General features: G+C 33.6%; 1 protein-coding gene across 2 annotated transcripts in view; it reads left to right on the top strand.

The window, feature by feature from the left end:
* ETNK1 (ethanolamine kinase 1) overlaps positions 1–18,739 on the top strand; it is a 67,179-nt gene extending 48,440 nt beyond the window's left edge. The window contains exons 5-9 of one of the 2 annotated variants that reach the window (XM_082740496.1): positions 763–846; positions 2,657–2,817; positions 12,517–12,590; positions 12,952–13,066; positions 14,015–18,739. In XM_082740496.1, the coding sequence (XP_082596622.1) occupies positions 763–846; positions 2,657–2,817; positions 12,517–12,590; positions 12,952–13,024 (392 nt within the window). In that variant the 3' untranslated portion in view covers positions 13,025–13,066; positions 14,015–18,739. Of the gene's footprint in view, positions 1–762; positions 847–2,656; positions 2,818–12,516; positions 12,591–12,951 lie in introns of both variants that reach the window. The other variant, XM_082740495.1, reaches the window with a different exon arrangement.
* Positions 18,740–19,742: the final 1,003 nt, after the last annotated feature.

Below are 19,742 nucleotides of genomic sequence, written 5' to 3'. Positions count from 1 at the left end.
TGGAACAGGATTGTCTTTGGAGAAATATAATGAAATATGCATATATATTTAGCACTAATTTAGACTAGGAATCTAGCTTATGTAAAAATTTCTCAAATTAAAAAAAGTTTATTATAAATGACTGTACCTTTGTTTTTTTTAAAAGATAAAACAACCACCTTAATGCTGCTCAGGTATGCTATTAGAAATCTTATTTACGTAGCATTGCAGGAAAATCAGAATTTATAGCAACTAATTTCTTAAATTAGGTATATTGTTAAGTTTGTAATCAAGTATGATAGTGTAATTGCAGGGTTCACAGAATTTAAGTCTTTTAAAGTTTATATTTGATTTATATATGTAAAGTAGCTTGTCAGTTTACTTTCAGAGTATCATACTTTGTTAAAATTGCGATACCTTATTAACAGTTTTCAAAGATTAACTGTTCATTTCTAATTAAACTTGAATTTTTAAGTGACTGATGCCCCCTTGTGGTGAAAGAGATATTTTGGTTTTGTTTGAATTTGGAGAATGATTATTTTGACTTTTCTTTAATATAGTGGACATTAATGTTCACAGAGAAGCTGTTGACAATATATAATTTGAATTTTGTAAAGCTCATTGCCATAAAATTCACAGCCTTACCCTGTATTGTCTCAGAAGTGCATGTAACCAAGCACATAAAATGAGACAAAATTTTGGAAGCTGTTAATTACAAATAGCATAGGGATTTTCTCATCTTATATATGATTTCTTATGTCTTTGTTTTTGTGTCTCACATAGGTGATGTACAGTTCATTGATTATGAATATTCTGGATACAACTACTTGGCATATGATATCGGAAATCATTTCAATGAATTTGCAGGTAAAATCCAAGCTTAACTAGTGAAGCAACATATATAACTGAAATGATACCTTTAGAATTGTTTTTTTGGTTTGAAGTTTTTCCTTAGAGAAGTTCACCTGGGAGTAGGAACAATATTTTTTAACCTTTTTCTGACCTTGTTCTTTGTTTTTCTTTATTATTGGAGGAAGGAGAAGAGATGATCCTTTCCTTAGTTCCTTAAGGAAAATAAGAAAAGAAATAATACTTGTGGCTTAGAGTAAGACCTGATGTAGTATAAGGTGCTTCATAAATCTCATCTGGTTTTTTCCTTCACATTCTTGTAAGTTGGGTTATTCCCAGTTTACAAATGGAGAAAGTAATTTACCAAGATCACAGTAAAATACAGAGAACTAGGATTTAAAATTACAAAATTATTTCAAAGACTTTGTTATTTTCATGGTATACCTGAACTTTAGGAATAAGAAGCTCAATAATTTTTTTTTTTTTTTGTCTTTGGCTATGAATAATTGTAAAGCTTTCCATTTTACCCCTGAAAATTAGTCTTTTATCACTCTCAAGTATAGAAGTTTCAGGTTTATTTTAAAGGGAATTAATTTAAAATACATTTTATGAGTATATTTGGAAACACACAAAATGTTCTAAAATTAAAGATTAGGAAATTCTCCTATATGGTTTATACTTAGTAGGAACTTTTCATTGCTGAATTTGTATTTGTATATATTCATGCATTTCTATATTTTCATATACTTTAGGTTTTGACTAGGAAAAAATTAGAAGGGGTTTTAATTTACATGTTTTCAGTTATTTCCCTATACCAAACTTTTCATATACATGCTAATATCCCCACACATGTGCTGTATATATTTTCACATATCTGTAGGGAGGGAGAGAGCTGTGTGTATATGAGATGACTAGGAAAAAATTGGAAACATGTTTTCAGTTATTTCCCTATACCAAACTTTTCATACTCATGCTAATATCTCCACTCATGTGCTGTATATATTTTCATGTATCTGTAGGGAGGGAAGAGAGCTGTGCGTGTATGAGATACCACCATATCCTAGTTAGTATGATGGGTAGTCACTGCTATGGATCTGAAAGAGGAAACTACGGTGATCCTAGTATGATTTTCTGTAGGAAAAAAATCAAGCTAAAGCTTTCAAGTTAGGTAGAATTTGAGATGTGCAGGTAGAACAAAAGGAAGGCACTGCAGGAAGGAGGAAGAAAATGTTAGGGTGAATGTACCTGCTTGTAGGATATAAACTCATGAAGGAGAATTTAGGGGTTGGGTTATAAGACCAAGTAAGTAAAGTTTGGATCAACTTACGAAGAACGTTGAGTGTTAGGCAAAATACTATGAACTTTATTTTTTGTTAGCATTTTTCAAACTGCACATCTTTTTTTTTTTTTTTAAGATTTTATTCATTTATTTGACAGAGAGAGATCACAAGTAGGCAGAGAGGCAGGCAGAGAGAGAGAGGAGGAAGCAGGCTCCCTGCTGAGCAGAGGGCCCGATGCGGAACTCGATCCCAGGACCCTGAGATCATGACCTGAGCCAAAGGCAGTAGCTTAACCCACTGAGCCACCCAGGTGCCCCTCAAACTGCACATCTTAAAACCAAATGTGTGGGGTAATTATTTTAAAGCAGGGAATGGAGAAGGAAAGAATTAGAAAATATCAGAGTTGAAGGTATAGTTAGGGTACATATTTTTTGTAGAACTTAATGGTAAGGGAGTGTATCAGGTTTCAATATAAAATGTATTTCTTACTCTGTGAGTAATGGTAAAAATGTTTTTAAAATCTTTAGTCTACTTTTTTTCCATTTCAGGTGTGAGTGATGTAGACTATAGTCTCTATCCAGACAGACAACTACAGGGCCAGTGGCTGCGTTCTTACCTTGAAGCATACAAAGAATTTAAGGGCTTTGGGACTGAAGTTACTGAAAAGGAGGTGGAAATACTCTTCATTCAGGTCAATCAGTTTGCATTGGTAAGTTTAAATATAAACAATGAGAGATTTTTTTTTTTTTTTTGCTAAGATTCTTAATACACTTTTAAAAAGCTTTTAAATTAATTTTCATCATCTTCTAAAAGTTTCCCTGTTTTAGTTCTGAACATTTTTGTTCACATAAGGACAAAACACTATATTGTTGGGGTGCTTGGGTGGCTCAGTTCGGCTCAGGTCATGATCCCAGGATCCTGGGATTGAACCCCGCATCCAGCTCTCTGCTCAGCGGGAGCCTGCTTCCTTCTCTCTCTCCCCGCCTGCCTCTCTGCCTCCTTGTGATCTCTGTCTGTCAAATAAACAAATAAAATCTTAAAAACAAAACTAAACACTATTGTTTATAGTTCTCTGTTGTAATGCTTTTGAGGACAGAGATTTTGTTTCATTCACTGATGTATCCCTAACCTCTAGAATAATAGTGCATATCCACATGGTAAGTGCCCAATAATTATTTAATGAATTGATTCTAGTTAGAGTTAAGGTTAATTGTGAAACAGTTCTTTATATTATATCTATTCTCTTTATGTTACAAAAAACATATAATCAAAAACAGATTTATGGGAAATGAGATTTTCCACAGTATGTTTAATCATCACATCTTAAGATCTTTAAAGTAGATTGGAAGAGCCAGTAGAATTAATGTTTTCATAACGTAACCAGTATTTTGTCTTCATTTTCTTTTGATGAGCAGTTATTTCTAGACCTACTTCTCTGTACTCTCAAGCACATTTATTTTTTAAATAATAGTTCATTTAAATCACCTTTGGAGATTGATGTGATGAATTAGAATGAGCTTTCAGCTAAGGTGTTACACAAGTGAATACTAGATTGAAGATATTTTAATTATTTTTAGTTTTAATATAATTTGGTACAGTTGACATGGGGAATATTTGCTGTATTGTCTTTACAAATAGACTCTGTTGATGGCTCATGGGTTACTGTTTGCATTGTCTTAAGAGCGGCATTTTCCCAGAGCCATTCAGAATACATCTCAGGTAAGAGGGTGTGCTGACACTTGACTCATCTTCTGTTCTGGGATCTACTTTCAGTAGAACTGTTGACTAAATTAATGGCATGCTCTCCTGCTGGTACTAGGATGCCTGCTGCTTCTATATATTCTATTTAAGGATGATCTTAAAGCAGGGAATGTAAGGTTTTCATTCTCACAAGGTCATTTAATGAACTTGAGAATCCCTGTAATAGTTCTGTTTAGCCAATTTCTATATTAACAGGAAGAATATTATTGTTGCTATAATTTACATTTTTTAATGTACCCATTAACATAAATTGTTCCTAATGCATTAGTTTATTAATTTCCACAAAATGTCCACATAGCTTATAAATTCTTAGTCAGACAGAACCACTGCTGACTATTAAGAGAGCTAACTGGGGTTCCCTTATAAACTTTTGATGATAAAAATTTAGTAGCTTTGGGGGCGTCTGGGTGGCTCAGTGGGTTAAAGCCTCTGCTTTCGGCTCAGGTCATGATCCAGGGTCCTGGAATCGAGCCCTGCATCGGGCTCTCTGCTCTCTGCAGAGCAGAGAGCCTGCTTCCTCCTCTCTCTGCCTGTCTGCCTCTCTTGCCTACTTGTAATCTCTGTCTGTCAAACAAATAAATAAAATCTTTAAAAAAAAAATTTAGTAGCATTGGGTACTGTAGTTAAATATACATGGTATTGAAAAGTAATTACTTCTGGTTTGATTATCAAGTTTTTTATACATATCCATTAATCAGATATCTACTAATTATTATTACTTTGGTTCATATATATTTGAGGCTTAAAAGAAGAAGAAAACAGTGCATCTCTTCAATGTATTAATAATTTGGAAGGGCGAATAATTTGTACAAAATACTTCTTTTTGGGTAACATTTAACACTCATTGCTATTTGAAATTCTTAGCAGATTAGAATTCAAAGGAAATTTATTTAACTTGATTTTAAAAAAAACAGTATTTAACCTGATTTTTTAAAAAAGAGAGGGCGCCTGGGTGGTTCCGTGTGTTAAGCCTCTGCCTTCGGCTCAGTTCATGAACTCAGGGTCCTGGAATTGAGGCCCGCATCAGGCTCTCTGCTCAGCAGGGAGCTGCTTCCCCTCTCTGTCTCTGCCTGCCTCTCTGCCTACTTGTGGCCTCTCTCTCTGTCAAATAAATAAATAAAATCTTAAAAAAAAAAAAAAAAGAATGTATGAAATGTACAGCAAACATTCATGAAACGTCACATGTTCAGTAGAAGATCTTACAGAAAAAGAATTAGAGGGTTGTTAATGAGATACAAAACTTTAATACTTTTTAAATAATACTTCTCATTTAGCATGTCAATTTACACAATCTTTAGTTTTATATAATCATTATATAGTAAGTTTATTATGCTCTGAGATTCTCATACCATTTTCCAGTTTTTCCTCATTAAGAAACCATTGAGAACCAGTTCTGAAGCCAACTTTGGTTTGAGTTCCTCTTCTAGTTTAAATTGTGCTGGAGTCCTCTCTCTTTGGAGGTGCGTTACTTTCTTGTGTCAGGGGCTCTTTTGCCATCTTCAGAATAGAAACAATATAGCAGAATTTAGATGAATGCTCACATTTGGCTTCATCAGCACCTCTTATTGAGATTACTAATTCTCCTGAGATTTGATGTATCTGCCTTTCCTTTTTTTTTTTTCCTTCTTCAAAGATTTTATTTATTTATTTGACAGAGAGAAATCACAAGTAGACGGAAAGGCAGGCAGAGAGAGAGAGAGGGAAGCAGGCTCCCCGCTGAGCAGAGAGCCCGATGCGGGACTCGATCCCAGGACCCTGAGTTCATGACCTGAGCCGAAGGCAGCGGCTTAACCCACTGAGCCACCCAGGCGCCCCGTATCTGCCTTTCTTTTTCAAGATTGTTTTTATAGGTTTTTTTGTTTTTTAAGCTAGCCAGTTTATGTAATTCTCTTACCAACTCTTAATTTCATCCCATAATCATTTAGGAAATGTCTGTCACATTCTCAGGTGTTTGAATGAGTAAATAATTGGGAAGGTAGGGGGAAGTAAAAGCAAACCCTCAATCTTTTTTTTTTTTTTTTCATCTTTTATGCATTCCTCCTCATACCACTGCTGTCTTGTCTTCTCCCATCATTATTTAAAAAAAAAAAAGTTCATGTCAGGGTTGCCAATAATGACATAATTACTAAGTCCAGTTTAAACTTTGTCTTTTTTTTTTTTTTTTAAATTTATCTTACTTGCTCTGCCCATATCATTTAACAGTATTTACCATTGATGTTTACAGTTTTTTCTTTCATTACTTTTTGTGATAACTATTCTTCCTTGGTTCTTCTCATTTGTGTTTTTCTGCTCAGTTTCTTTCCCTGACTCTTCCTTTTCTTCCTCTTCTCCTGATCCTCTTATAATATTGGTGTTTTCTGGTGTCCTGAATTTGGGCTCCTCTCCCCTCTCCTTTCACTTCATGTACTTTCATTGGGTAATCTAATTATTATGTGGCTTTTTTTTGGTAAGATTTTAAAAATTCATTAGAGAGAGCCGGCACGAGTGAGGGCAGGAGCAGGGGTAGAGTCATTGGGAGAGAGAGAAGCATATTCCCCCCTGAGCAGGGAGCCTAACTTGGGGCTTGATCCCAGGACCCTGGGATCATGACCTGAGTCAAGGGTAGATGCTTAACCAGCTGAGCCACTCAGGCACCCCTAATTCCATGACTTTTACTGTCCTTTCTGTTAATGAGCCCAAGTAGAATTTCTTTCCTATGTCAATCTCCCAATCAGTATCTATCTGTCTCTGTCTGGTGTTCCTTTAGTAATTGAGTGGAGTATGTCGAAACTTGAATTTTATTTCATGCACCTTGTCCTCTGTCCCATTATTTATTCTTTATTCCATCTTGATGAAATTAAAATACTATCTGAATTCTGTTTTCTGAAACCAGGGAAGAAGGAATTTTCTTTTATGTCTTTTGTTCCTCTTCATTCTCATATTTTTTCTTATTTCCAAGTTTTGTTACTCCCAGTTCCTAAAATTCTCTCAATTCTAACCCTTTCTCCTTAGTTGTATAACCTTCAATTAAGCTCTTAATCTCTCACCTGTGTTAGCCTTTGCCAGTCTCTTTGCCTCCAGGTTTTTTTCGGTCTTTATTTCATCCTATACACCTAAAAAGATATCTTTTTAATAACTAGATCTAATTCATGAATCTAATTGTATCACTTTCAATCTTTATGGTCCCCTGTGATCTTCAGAGTGAAATCCAAATGATAACGTTCTTCAAATTCTTATTTCCCATTTTTTACCTCCCATTTCTGCTTTAGCAGAGTCATGTTGTTTTCTGTACACTCCATGTTTGAAGCCTGTATCCTTTTTTATAGTTATTTCTTCCTACCTAGAATGCCCTTTCCCTGCATCCTCTAGCAAGTTCCTCTTGGTCTATTTGGACATGTCTTAAATACTCTTTCCTCTTTGGGGACTCTTCCTTCCTTGATGACTTGTCACGAAGACAGCATATACATATATTACAAAACTGATTTGATAAGTGGGGAAAAGAGTTTTTTTTTTTTTTTTAAAGGTTTTATTTATTTTTAGAGAAAGAGAGAGTACATGTGTTTGTTCACATGCATGTACACAAACACATGCACACAGAAGCAGGGAAAGGGGGAGAGAGGGAGGAGGAGAGAATCCCAGGTAGACTCCACCCCTAGTGAGCATGGAACCCAGTGTAGAGCTCCATCCCATGACCCCGAGATCATAACTTGAGCCAAATGGGATGCTCAGCCAACTGAGCCACGCAGGTGCCCTTGAAAATGGCTGATTAAATGCTTATTGCCGAAGACTTCATGTCTCACTGATTGTTTACTGTAACTAAAGTAAGATGGCAAACAAGGTATTTGCAATATAAAATCAACTGGAGTATACATACAGGTTTTTAAAGCTATTCAGAGTCTCTTTTTTTTTCTTTTTCTTTTTCTTTTTTTTTCCCCAGAGTCTTTAAATACATTGTTTTTAGACTTTGGAAATTTTAGAATTTGGATAATATCTAAGTGTTTAGGGATTTTTAAGAAAGGATACATTTTAGTTATTTTTTCATCATAAAAATCCTTGAGTTTTTCTTTGCTGCAGAGATGAGTAACCTAGAAATGAAAATGCCCTTTGATAGACGTAAATATCTCTAGTTTCCAAATCTGAAGGAAGTAGGTAAATCACACAACATTATTACATTATTTTATTTGGACTTAAATATTCTCTTTGGGGAGTACAAATAATTAACGGACTGTTTCCTGCATTTCTTTTTCATCCATTTAAGACTGTAATGTTACACATAAACTTTTCATTTTTCACCCTATAAAAGGTGTTCTCTGCCAAAATGAGATTTTTGTGAAGTTTTATACATAATCCTCCTCTAGTGTAGAATCACTTATTTATATGAATGAATGTTGCTTGAGATGGTGGGAAGAGCTGGTTTGATACTATTTTTAGGTGTAGAATTTCCCACTTTCAGTCTTTTCTACTTACAGAACTGGCCCAATAGGAAGAGATTACAGTAGCATCCACAGAATATTTTTGTATCACTTAAAGTATGTCTAGGTGATTTAGACTAGTGGATCTCAAACTTTTTGGTTTCAGGATTCCCCCTTTAGACATCCAGATTTTTTTGAAGACCTCTGAGCTTTTGTTTATTTAGGTTAGTTATCAAAATTTATCACATTGAAAGTTAAAACAAATTGAAAATATATATTAAATAAATATTTTTAAAAATAATAAACTTAGAAGCATGCCTGAGTGGCACAGCCTGTTAAGCATTTGACTTTTGGTTTTGGCCCAGGTTCTGATCTCAGGATTGTGGAATTGAGCCCTGCATTTGGGCTCTATGCTCAGCGTGAAGTCTACTTGAGATACTCTCTTCCTCTCCCTTTGCCCCTCCTGCTTCTTTCCCCCAAAAAGAAAGGAGTTAAAAAAAAATGCATTTTAAGTGAAAAATAACTGTTTTCCAAAACAGAAGAATGGCATTATTTAGACTTTTACAAAGCTCTGTAATGTCTGGCTTAATAAAAGCTAGATTCTTATATCTACTTTTAGATTTCATCTGTTGCAACATACTGGTTTGGTTAAAGTATATAAAGAAAGTTCTGTTTCACATATGTGTTGTTGGAAGAGATGAATATTTTGGCTTTTCAGATAATTGTGGATATTCTTTTTGATACTTCACCAAAACTCAGCAAGTAATCATTTCTTAAAGGTTAGTTTTAATGTGCAGTCTGAAAACATCAGTTAACTTTGTACTTCAGTACATTATAAACCATTGCTTTATATGTACTTCCAGTGGCTCTTTTAGCAGTGTGTGATTTTGTAATTAGTAAGCATTATTTGGAAAATATGGATTTGAGTTGTACAGATCTTACAAATGTTGATACATCTCCTTATAGGATATAAAAATATCACATCCATTGATATCACAATTAGTATCATTAGAAAAAAGTACTTTATTGAGTACTATATTGAGAAGCCGTGAAACTCACAGAGTCAAATATAGGTTTTCCAAAGTTCTAATTTTAGGTTGAATACGTAAAGACTGTGATTGGCAACAGCTACTGTCAATTAGTTTCACTGAAATGACAAATTCTTTGAGAAGTATCCGCCAAATGCCCAAGTCTAATAACTAGTTCGAATATCAGTTATTCTTTCAAGTAAAAATGATGTTCCATTAAACAGGAGCAAGTTCAGCTCATAGCTCAGTTATAAATGTTTTTCCTTGAAAGAATCTTCCTCCTTTGGGTAGAAATATAATAAAATTAATAGTTTCAATGGCTTGATAAAAGACATTCTTCAGTGAGACTGGCCTTTTATTTACTGTGTGTTGTGATGATGTATGTGTGTGTTTGTGTGTGTATGTTTGGTGCCACTGCCTTGACATACTGTATGGTACCATTAGCTTCACCCACCATTGCTTTTAAACCATCGGTGCAGATGTTAAAATAGTCAGAAAGGCAAGTAACACATTAATAATACTATAAAAAATAGTTTTGGTCCTCAGGAATTTCCCATGGTTGAGAACCACTGTTCTATACTTTAAAAAGAAGGAAGGTTCATTTTTTTCTCGTAATTCACTTCTCGATACCTGAGACTTCCTCAGGTAGAGAGAAGACCATTTTTGAAAATTTTTATTATTTTTATCATTTTTATTTTATATAATATTAATTAGCATTTTATTGAATGTTTGTTACATACTGGATATAAAGACTAGGTTCCAGTGTGTGTTTTTTCCACACCACCAAGTAGTTCTCCAATTCTCAGCCATGACTGTGTGTCCTACAATTCTGTGTAAGTTTCAGATCCCACAGGTTAAGGATTCAGACTCAACAAGCCCACTATCTTCCTTTTCAGATGTCAGTCTCAAGTCTCACTTGTTCCTTATCCTTCTTACCCACTGGTTATAAAGTGGAGGTTTCCAAAACTTCGTCTGTGGGTGGAAATAATTTTGCTAGAGTGGCTCACAAAACTCAGGCATTTATTTATGTTTATCAGTTTATCTTAAAGGATGCAGGAGAACAGTCAGATGAAGACGTATATAGAGCGAGGTCCAGAAGGGTTCTAAGCACAGAAACTGCTGTTCTCCAAGAGCTTAAGGTGTAACCATCCTCTAGCTTGTAGATGTGTTCTGGTTCACTGGGCCTGGAAGCTCTCTGAACCCCTTCCTTTTGGGTTATATAGAGACTTAATTACTTAGGCAAGACTGATTAAAACATTGGCCATTGAAAGACTGAACTCAGTCTCACTTCTCCCCTCCCTGAAGGTGGTGAGATGGTGGGGCTGGAAGATCATCTCTCTGATCTTACGGTTGGTTCCCCTGGCAACCAGTCTTCCTCTGGAGGGGGTTTCCAAAAGTCACCTCATTAACATAAACAGGTGTATTTGAAAGGGGCTTGTTATGAATAACAAGATATTTCCTTTTACTTTTATTGCTCTGGAACTGTTCCAGAAACTTAAGATACAAGATCAAATATTATAACAAAAATATGTTCCCGTTGCTCTTAATATGAAATTCTAAGGATTTGGGGAACTATGAGCCAGAAACAGTAGTTGAAGACCAATACATAATTCTTACTATAAAGCATAGTATCACTTCTTCGTTTTACAGATGGGGAAAGAGAGGTATAGGTGGGTTAATTAAATTGCTCAAAGCCATTCGGCTAGTAATTTTTGCAGTTTGACTCCAGAGATCAGCTTTTTTTTTTTTTTTTCCTTAAGTTAACCATTAGGCTTCATGTGCGTGTACTTTCTGTTTACTCTTTACTGCATTGTTTATTCTTTTCTGTATCTGTATTTGATGGGAAGTTATATATCCTGATAGTGGTTTTTTGAGGAAGTTAAACACAAAGCGCATTATTAATTTTTAAATAGATATTTTTACAACATACTTTAAAGAGCTCTTTAGAGGGTAAAAATTTATATCTATCCATCAATCTATAATTTCCATTAATCATTAAAACAATCCTGTGTGGAATACAGAATGGCTAATAATTAGTTTCTCATATTTTTAAAGTGATGATTTGGTCTTTAAAAATTTGTGACTTATTGAAAGTTGAAAAAGGAGTTAGTGGCAGGACCTGGACTTGAACCCCCACAGTTCTCAATTCAAATTAAGAATCCTTTCTCATAACACCTTGTTGTTTCACCTGTCAAATTGGGTTGTCTGGTTGTTTTAATACCAAGATCACAGCTGTGGAGCAATTTTATTCTTAGATACCTTTTGTTGTTAATAGAGGGAATTTAGCTGAAATAAAACCCTTATCTTTAAGACTTTTTTTCCTAGTTGGAATTTTTCTAGTTGGAGTAGACTGCTTTGAGGGAAGTGAAGGTTTATTAGTTATTATCAGAATCTTAAAATATTTTCATGTTTAACTGGAAATAGATTGTACAGCACACACAAGTAGTTATTTTACAGCTCCTACACAGTCATCTGTTTTTCTCTTAAAGTATTAAGACGCATTTTTCTCTGACATAAGTAAAATCATGTTACTTTATGTAACATGGTTGTTTATGCAGAATTGTTGGGCTAATAAAAATTGTTTTCAGGTGTTTGTCATGTCTAGAACATTTTTCACATTTAAATATGAAATTAAATATTTAAATAATTTTTGTTTTTGAGATTTGGATTTCCCTTTTTGTTTTTATTTTTATGTCAAAAAACAAAGTCTTTTGGTAATTATGTATTTTATAGGAAAGCCTGTTAGCAATTATAATCAATATCTATTAGGGCTTATGCTGAACTCTGTCTTCACAAAACAGTTACAGGAATTGGGCTCTGTGTTTTTTTGTTTTTAAAGATTTTATTTATTTGACAGACAGAGATCAGTAGGCAGAGAGAGGAGGAAGCAGGCTCCCTGCTGAGCAGCGAGCCTGTTGTGGGGCTCGATCCCAGGACTAGGGATCACGCCCAAGGTGAATTTAACCCACTGAGCCACCCAGGCGCCCCTGGGCTCTGTGTTTTAAGAAGTTATAATACAGTCTAACCTCTTTTGGTGTGGACAGAAGTGATCTGTAGCCGTCTAGGTTACTGTACTCTTCAGTATTACCTGTATTTTAAGTATTTTGTGTAAAAAAAGCATCAAGATCGTATTCTGCATTGAGTTGATAAAAAAGGGAAACATTATTTGATTATTGTTTAATAGAGAAGTGTATTAATAATTCTTGATTTTCCTTTTCTCCTTTTTAGGCTTCTCATTTCTTTTGGGGATTGTGGGCTTTGATTCAAGCCAAATACTCGACTATTGATTTTGATTTCCTTGGGTAAGTTTAATTGTGCTGTATGTATTACATTTGTCTTTACTTTTTTTTTTTTTTTTTGATATACACATAGGACTCATAGAGTATACATACCATAGTTATTATTCTCAGTCAAATGTTACAAGGGTTGCATACATTTAAATAATTGGTCTGCAAGGAAATCTGATCTAAATACCAGATTTAAATACAGATTAAATGCTGTATTAGAAAAGTGTCCAGTAGATGGTGCAATAAACTAAAAATACATCCTTTGAAAAATCCTAAAACTTAAAAAAAATCAGCTTAGAAGGGTGAGTGGAAAATGAAGGAAGGATTAAGTTTTTCATTTTTTTTATTAATTCTGTTGTTATTCTTTTCTCACTAGGTATGCAATTGTTCGTTTTAACCAGTACTTTAAAATGAAGCCTGAAGTTACTGCATTAAAAGTGCCTGAGTAAAGAAGAGATTTGATTATTCTCAAGTGTTTGAACAATGCTTGTGTATCTTTTCTTAAGAAATTTTGAAAAGCCAATGTTTGTTAAAATTCTGTTGTTTAATTTGGTTATCTTGCTTTACAAATTATGCCTCCAAACAACCAATCTATTTTTTAAATGACTGAATGATGTCAAGAAGTGTACCTACTGCTATCAGTATGTGGTGGATTAGAAGTTTGTTAAATTTGCAAAAAGGTATAAATATGTCAGTTTAACCCTTTCTTTGATAATTTAATCTATGTTATATGTGAATTATTTATTATAAATTTAACATAATTCTGTGACTGCTTTCATCTGTTTCATCTGTTGGTTGAGTGTAAGCAATGAAATATCCAGAGAAAAATTTTTTAAAGTTTTAATTTAGTAATTTTAATTTTAGCAAACAATTTAGGTGTTCATTGTAACCTTTTTATCTTGATACCCTATAAGAAATATGAATCATTCACTCTTAAAATGCCAGATACTAGTATAGATAACTTAGGGTGGTCATAGAAAAATACCTGTATATGAGGGTAAATTACATTTACTGTCTACTTTTAGTGGTACGTCTTTTTGAATTGAATATTGGAAAATGTTTTTTGGGGGGGAATATATCTTAAAATTAAATTATCCTTTCATACATAGTCTGGCAGTATAAATATTAATATTTACCTATAATCCTGGAATAGATATGATTTTATGTTACCAAAATCTGCATTAAATAATGTTTTCACATACTAAATACAGTCATTTAAGTTGCTAGTTTGTTCTTAAAATTTGATAATATCACATTTTTTTTTTTTACCAAAAATTTACTTATTGAAATATTCTTTGTTTCTGTTTAGCTAGTAGAACAAATGCTAATTTCTGAAACAAAGATAGGAAGGTTATCATATTTGGGAACAAGAAAATAGCATTTAGATTCTTCTTTACCTTTCCAGATTCATTCCTTAACACTTTTGTTTCATGTTTCAGTTTGGCTCCGTGTCTTTAGAGTGATAGCAAATGATTACGTGATATATATAGCTTCAGAGAAATAAATTAAAAGCAGTTAAAAGAAATAACATTTAGCACATTGATCTAATACACTTAAAATCTAACAAAATGTGAATTAAATAGAAATATTCATGGTAGGCGGGCTTCTGTTTTAGTTTTCTTGGTTTTGTTTGTATTTTTTTCTTTGAGAGTAAGAGGGTGGCAGTTACTATATGGAAGGAAGTTAGATCTTTGCAATCAGTAGTCTTCAAGTTTTGAGGACTGATGGTTTGTGGAGTTGAGCAGTCATGGTTAACTTAGAAAATTAGTCTGACAGGCTTTGCACTTTGGTCACATAAGTGCCCATGTACAAAGTTGACTTAATGAATCTGCATATTCAGAATATGCAACTACAAATATATCCTCTGAGAAATCTTCTGGGGAGTTTGATGTATTATTCCAAATGACTTATATTCTCAGATAAGTGCTTTAAAATACTTGGATTATCTCAAGATGTTTAAAGCTAATAAAGTAAGTAGAAACACTTGAAGGCCATTTTAAATGGTAAATTCTAGTTACATAAATAGAATCTTAAAATCTGCTTGTGTCTATAACAGTGTTAGACTAAAATTTGTTTTCTACCTCCCCAATGTTAAAATGTTCACTTCTGTTTTTATAAACCCTATTACTATAGGATCAGTAGAATTTTACCTAATTGACTAAATGAATGGAACCAATTAACTGATAGCTTTTTACATAATGTTAGAGTGAGCTGGAAGAATTGTTTTTGGTGGAATTTTCATCTGCAATTGGAACATTTTCTTAGGACAATGAATAATATATTTAAAAACCCTTGTTTTCTTTCTTTTTTTTTTTTTTTTTCTTTCTGATTTCTTAAAGTGCAACAATATATATCTTGGAAAACTATGGGAGGAGAGAAGATCAGTTTTCTACCTTATTCCATAGTCTTCAACTATCTTGAGTAGAGATTCACTGAGCCTTTGCTGGTAGACTGTGCGTAGCTGCTAGCTGTGATACTCTTGTTTTTCAGAGAGATTCATATAGAACTGAATGTAAAGGGGAATAGAGGCTTTCACTTTAGCCCTGGGAGTATGCAGTGGAAGTGGAAACAAAATGAGACATATAAGATATTTTCCCCACCCTTGGCTAGATACTGGGTGTCATGATGCTACCACATCCTGTACAGGTCTTTGGTATCATGCTGCAGACTAATAAGTGGGTTCAAAATTGCTTTTCTTTTTATCCACCATTTAAGGATTCTAAAGGAAAAACATCCCTCTAAAATTTGTCCTTTGGCTTGCTGAGATGTCTGTTGCCTTTTTATGTTACGCTAAGGAACTTGAATGCCTTACCTAATAACTCAGCTGGTAGTAAGTTCATTTTGTAAATATGAAAATGGTTGTTAGAGGAGTGGCATTCATGTGTACTCGTTGTTGTTAGTCAATAGACCATAGTGGCCTGGATGCTTTAACAAGCAAAATTCCACAATTTTTCCTTTTGTTCCTTATGTACTTATATGATCTTACCTGACCAGTAATATTTTTTTTTCCCCTCTTGACCCCATGCTACCACCTGGTTATCTGGAAATCAGAGAGATGTGGTAGTGAATCATACTGTTCACATGGTCATTTGAGATCAACATGAGCACAAAACTCAACTAGGTCTGCCTGGAATGTATATAAAACAGTGTAAATAAAGATTGTAAACTAGTGTGAATTGTATCTTGCATATGAGATTGTGTATTGTTTTCCATTCTCTTTTGTAGATTTTTTTTTTTTTCTTTTTTTGGTAAGGAAATGATTCAGCTCTTTGGTTTTAGACTGGAAATAGCCAAAAGTTCTGGCTGCATAGTGGGATAACAAGGGGAACTGGAAAAATAGGGTTTATCAGTTTTTGTTAATGTCAGTACTTATTTATTTAGCCTCTCAGTGCCTAATATGACTTTTCTTCATTCTTTAGTTGGCCATTAGGTTTTGTGAGATTAGATTCCTATGAGCAGTAAATTGATAAACGGCTAGAGCTACTTTTTTGAGTCACGATTCTAAGCTAAAGCAAATTAAAAATATAATGTGATGATTGCAGACTGAAGTATTATCCTTTCCTATTTTCAAGGTTGTTAACCTTTTTCTAAAAAAAACAAAAAACCCTTGAAATTTTGCATAACTCTGTGTGAATCAAAATCCCGTATATGAGAGATATAATAGCTCTTGGTTCAACTTCTCATTTGGCTTCTCTTGGTTCAACTTCTCATTTGGCTTCTCTAAATATAAAGTTGTTCATTAGGGGATTGTAAAAGACAAAAAAGATGTAAGTCATGACTAATCTTTTAACGACTGCTATTTTCATCTTTGCTGAACTACAAATATTTGTTTTAGCTTATAAATATGTTACTAAGCTTCCAGATTTAAAGGAAAAAAGTTTCCCCAAGCACTCTCAATTAAAAAATTAAAAACCTTCACTTTAAAAATTATATAGATTTTTATTTTTTATATATTATATGAAGATTTCTGTATCATTACATTTCTCTATCATTACACATAATAAGACTGTGAATACTATCAGTTTGATTTTCTGCTTTAAATTGCTTTTAATAAGCATTTTAGTTGGATTCCAAAGTGATAGAGACTTAAGCTTCTAATATTAATCAGTCATTCAGTTGATAGACAAAGGTACCAATGCTTTATGCTAGGAAGAGAATTTTGTTACTGGCAGCATCTTACACTACTTTCCTTAAAAGGCAAACACAAGTAATTATTATGCAAGAAGGAAATGAATTTTAAATATGTGGTAAAGCAGCTTTCGCTTAATTTCAGAATTGATTTACTTTGATTTTTTCTTCCTTAGTTTACTAGATTTTAGAATGTCCTTTGACTGGAAACTTAGCTACATATTAAGGCAATCTGTTTTGCTTTTATTTTCTTTAAAAAAAAAAAAGACGTCAGTTAAATCGAACCACTTTTTTTCCAGTTACATATCACTTGTGTGATTACAGTGTTATGTTTTGGGTTTGATGTCTTTGGACAGAAAAGCCTATCAGTTATTTTAAATGATTTTTTCCCCTCATCTTTGAAGCTTAGTCTGTAACTATGTTGATATAAAAGAAAATACTTGGGTTTGCATTACTTGAACACTTGAAAACTGAAATCAGTAAGGTGTCTTAAATAATGAATTAGATTTTTCTGAACACAGTTTTTATACAAACAACTTTCATTTCTGGATCATAGTTTGAAATAGAAGGTTTCAACTCTTTGAATGAGCAAAAATGACAGGCTTATAGAAAAATATCCTTTTGTGTTTCAGGCATCCCAAATTAAACTTTTTGTAGGTTTCTGTCCTAAAATCTGCTTTCTCTTTTCTCCTGTACTTAATGCACTTGCTATTCTATAGATGTTATCAAACAAGTGGTTAAAGTAAAATCTGTGTTCATTATGAATCTTTCAGCTTTTCTAGTTATGAAAAATTACTCTGTAAAATACTCTTAATCCCTAAATATAGTCATATTTTTGTTTACATCTTACCCATTAATGGTATAAATACCATTAATCATTTTATAAAACACACAATGTTTATAAAAATTGAAGACATTACATGTTGTATTGCAACTAGTTAGTGAAGGGTAAGAAGCTGGCTGATTTGAATTGTTTCATTAATTAAAATTTCAAAACTCTTTACTAAAGGAATTTTCAGAGATAGGTTGAGACCTGGTAGTATCCATGTAAACTAGCTTTTGTGACCTGGAGAAAAACCCCCCAAAACAGTGGAGGAGCCAAGAGGATTTACTTGGCATGGTTGTGGTGTGCTGCTACTTCAGTTTAGGTAGTGACACACTGAAATTTTTTTATCCAGTAATCTGAAGAAGTTTCCTGTTGTTTATGTGTATTAAAACTAACTATAAATTGGTAGAATCCGCTAAGAGGAAACTTTGTACTGTATTGAGGAATCTTTTTTACGGCTAGGTGAAGTTTCCATGATATGAAGTATTTGACTTTTAAAATAATACTGTTATCTTAAGAAATAACACATGGCGTTATTCCATGTTCTCAAGTGATGATTTCCTTGATTGAGTTTCAGAAGAAAAAAAAAAAAAACAACCAAAATGAATAATTGTCACTGCGTTAGCTGTGTGTGAATTGAAAAATTGTGGCATAAAGCTTAAATTTGTGTTTATCAAATGTGAACCATAGTAGTATAATGCTGCTTTGTATATACTGTAAGTGCTACAAATAGTCTCAGCACTGAAAATGTATTGATACCTCTCAAATGAATGCAAATTTTGATGTAGGTGTTTTGATATGCCTCAGAAAGTATCTGAGTGTCTGAGAACTTGTTAATCTGTTTGGTAATGGAGATACTTCCTGTTTTTCGTTGCATATTTTCATGTTTAAAATTTAATTTTTACATTTTTACTACTGTTAATTTAAGTGTAAAATTTGTTCTGTGGATAAAAATGGGGTTGCCGGTGAAGAAAATTAAAAACAGCCTCATTCATGTAACTGCTTAAGTAAAAATACATTTTTGCTGTATGTTCAGAAACTTTTAATGAAGTTGTTTGTATTTCTGTTTGAATATGAGTGATGTTTAGGCTTTATTTCCATTTAATAAGGCCTTTTACCATTGATTAAATGAAGGAATGTATCTTTTTGAAGAGATTTATATTCTGTAAATAAAAATTGGTTGTAACAATAAAGTTGGGTTCTAACTGCAGTGTACTATAAATCTTGTTATTGCAACTTGCTTTGTTGGTGGTTTTTCTTTTTGGGGGGGCCAGAAAACAAGGCTTTTCATAGGGTATACTATGTATTTGAAGTGATCATTTAAATTTCTCTAATTCTCTGGTTTTATAGAGTGTTAAAAAGTTTTGAAAAATGTGGGCGCCTGGGTGGCTCAGTGGGTTGAGCCTCTGCTTTCGGCTCAGGTCATGATCTCAGAGTTCTGGGATCGAGTCCCGCATCGGGCTCTCTGCTCGGCAGGGAGCCTGCTTCCTCCTTCCCCTCTCTCTGCCTGCCTCTCTGCCTGCTTGTGATCTCTGTCTGTCAAATAAATAAAATCTTAAAAAAAAAAAAAGTTTTGAAAAATGTTTGCTTTCAGAAACTTAGCTGAGAGTGTGAAATGTTATGTAACTTAGTAAACAAATTCTATTTACTTTTTTTTAAAAATATTTTTAAATTTATTTAACAGAGAGCAGAAGTAGGTGGAGCAGTAGGCAAGAGGGAGAGGGAGAAGCAGGTTCCCCACTAGGAAGGAGCCCAATGTGGGACTTGATCCCAGGACCCTGGGATCACAACCAAAGCTGAAGGCGGCCACTTAACCAACTGAGCCACCCAGGTGTCCCAACAAATTCTAGTTACTTAGTTTAAAAATTCATTATTCTTCCAACCACTCAGCTTTGTGTCTTCACTGTGAATTAGGGCCAAAAACAGATAAAGATACTCTTAGGGACTTAGCATCTTAGTCTATGCAGGGAGTAGCCATCCAGTGTTTATTAAACTTTAATTATCAGGTAATGTGAAAGACTACTGTCAGATATCATGAAAATCAGTTCTCCATAACAAAAATAGTCAGCCTTGTGTGTGTGTGATAAAATGTTTTCCAGTTTGGGATTATCTCGTGTTTTCTAGATAAATTTATATTAGAATAAGGTTATGTATTGCCAGTCAAAATACTACAAAAGTGATGTCTTTTTGAGGAGAACACATCTGAGGAACTC

The sequence above is a fragment of the Mustela nivalis genome, assembly GCF_964662115.1.
Source record: "Mustela nivalis genome assembly, chromosome: 7".
Classification (NCBI taxonomy): Eukaryota; Metazoa; Chordata; class Mammalia; order Carnivora; family Mustelidae; genus Mustela; species Mustela nivalis.
The sequence above is the reverse complement of the archived record's forward strand: the minus strand, read 5'-3'. Positions and strand labels throughout refer to the sequence as shown.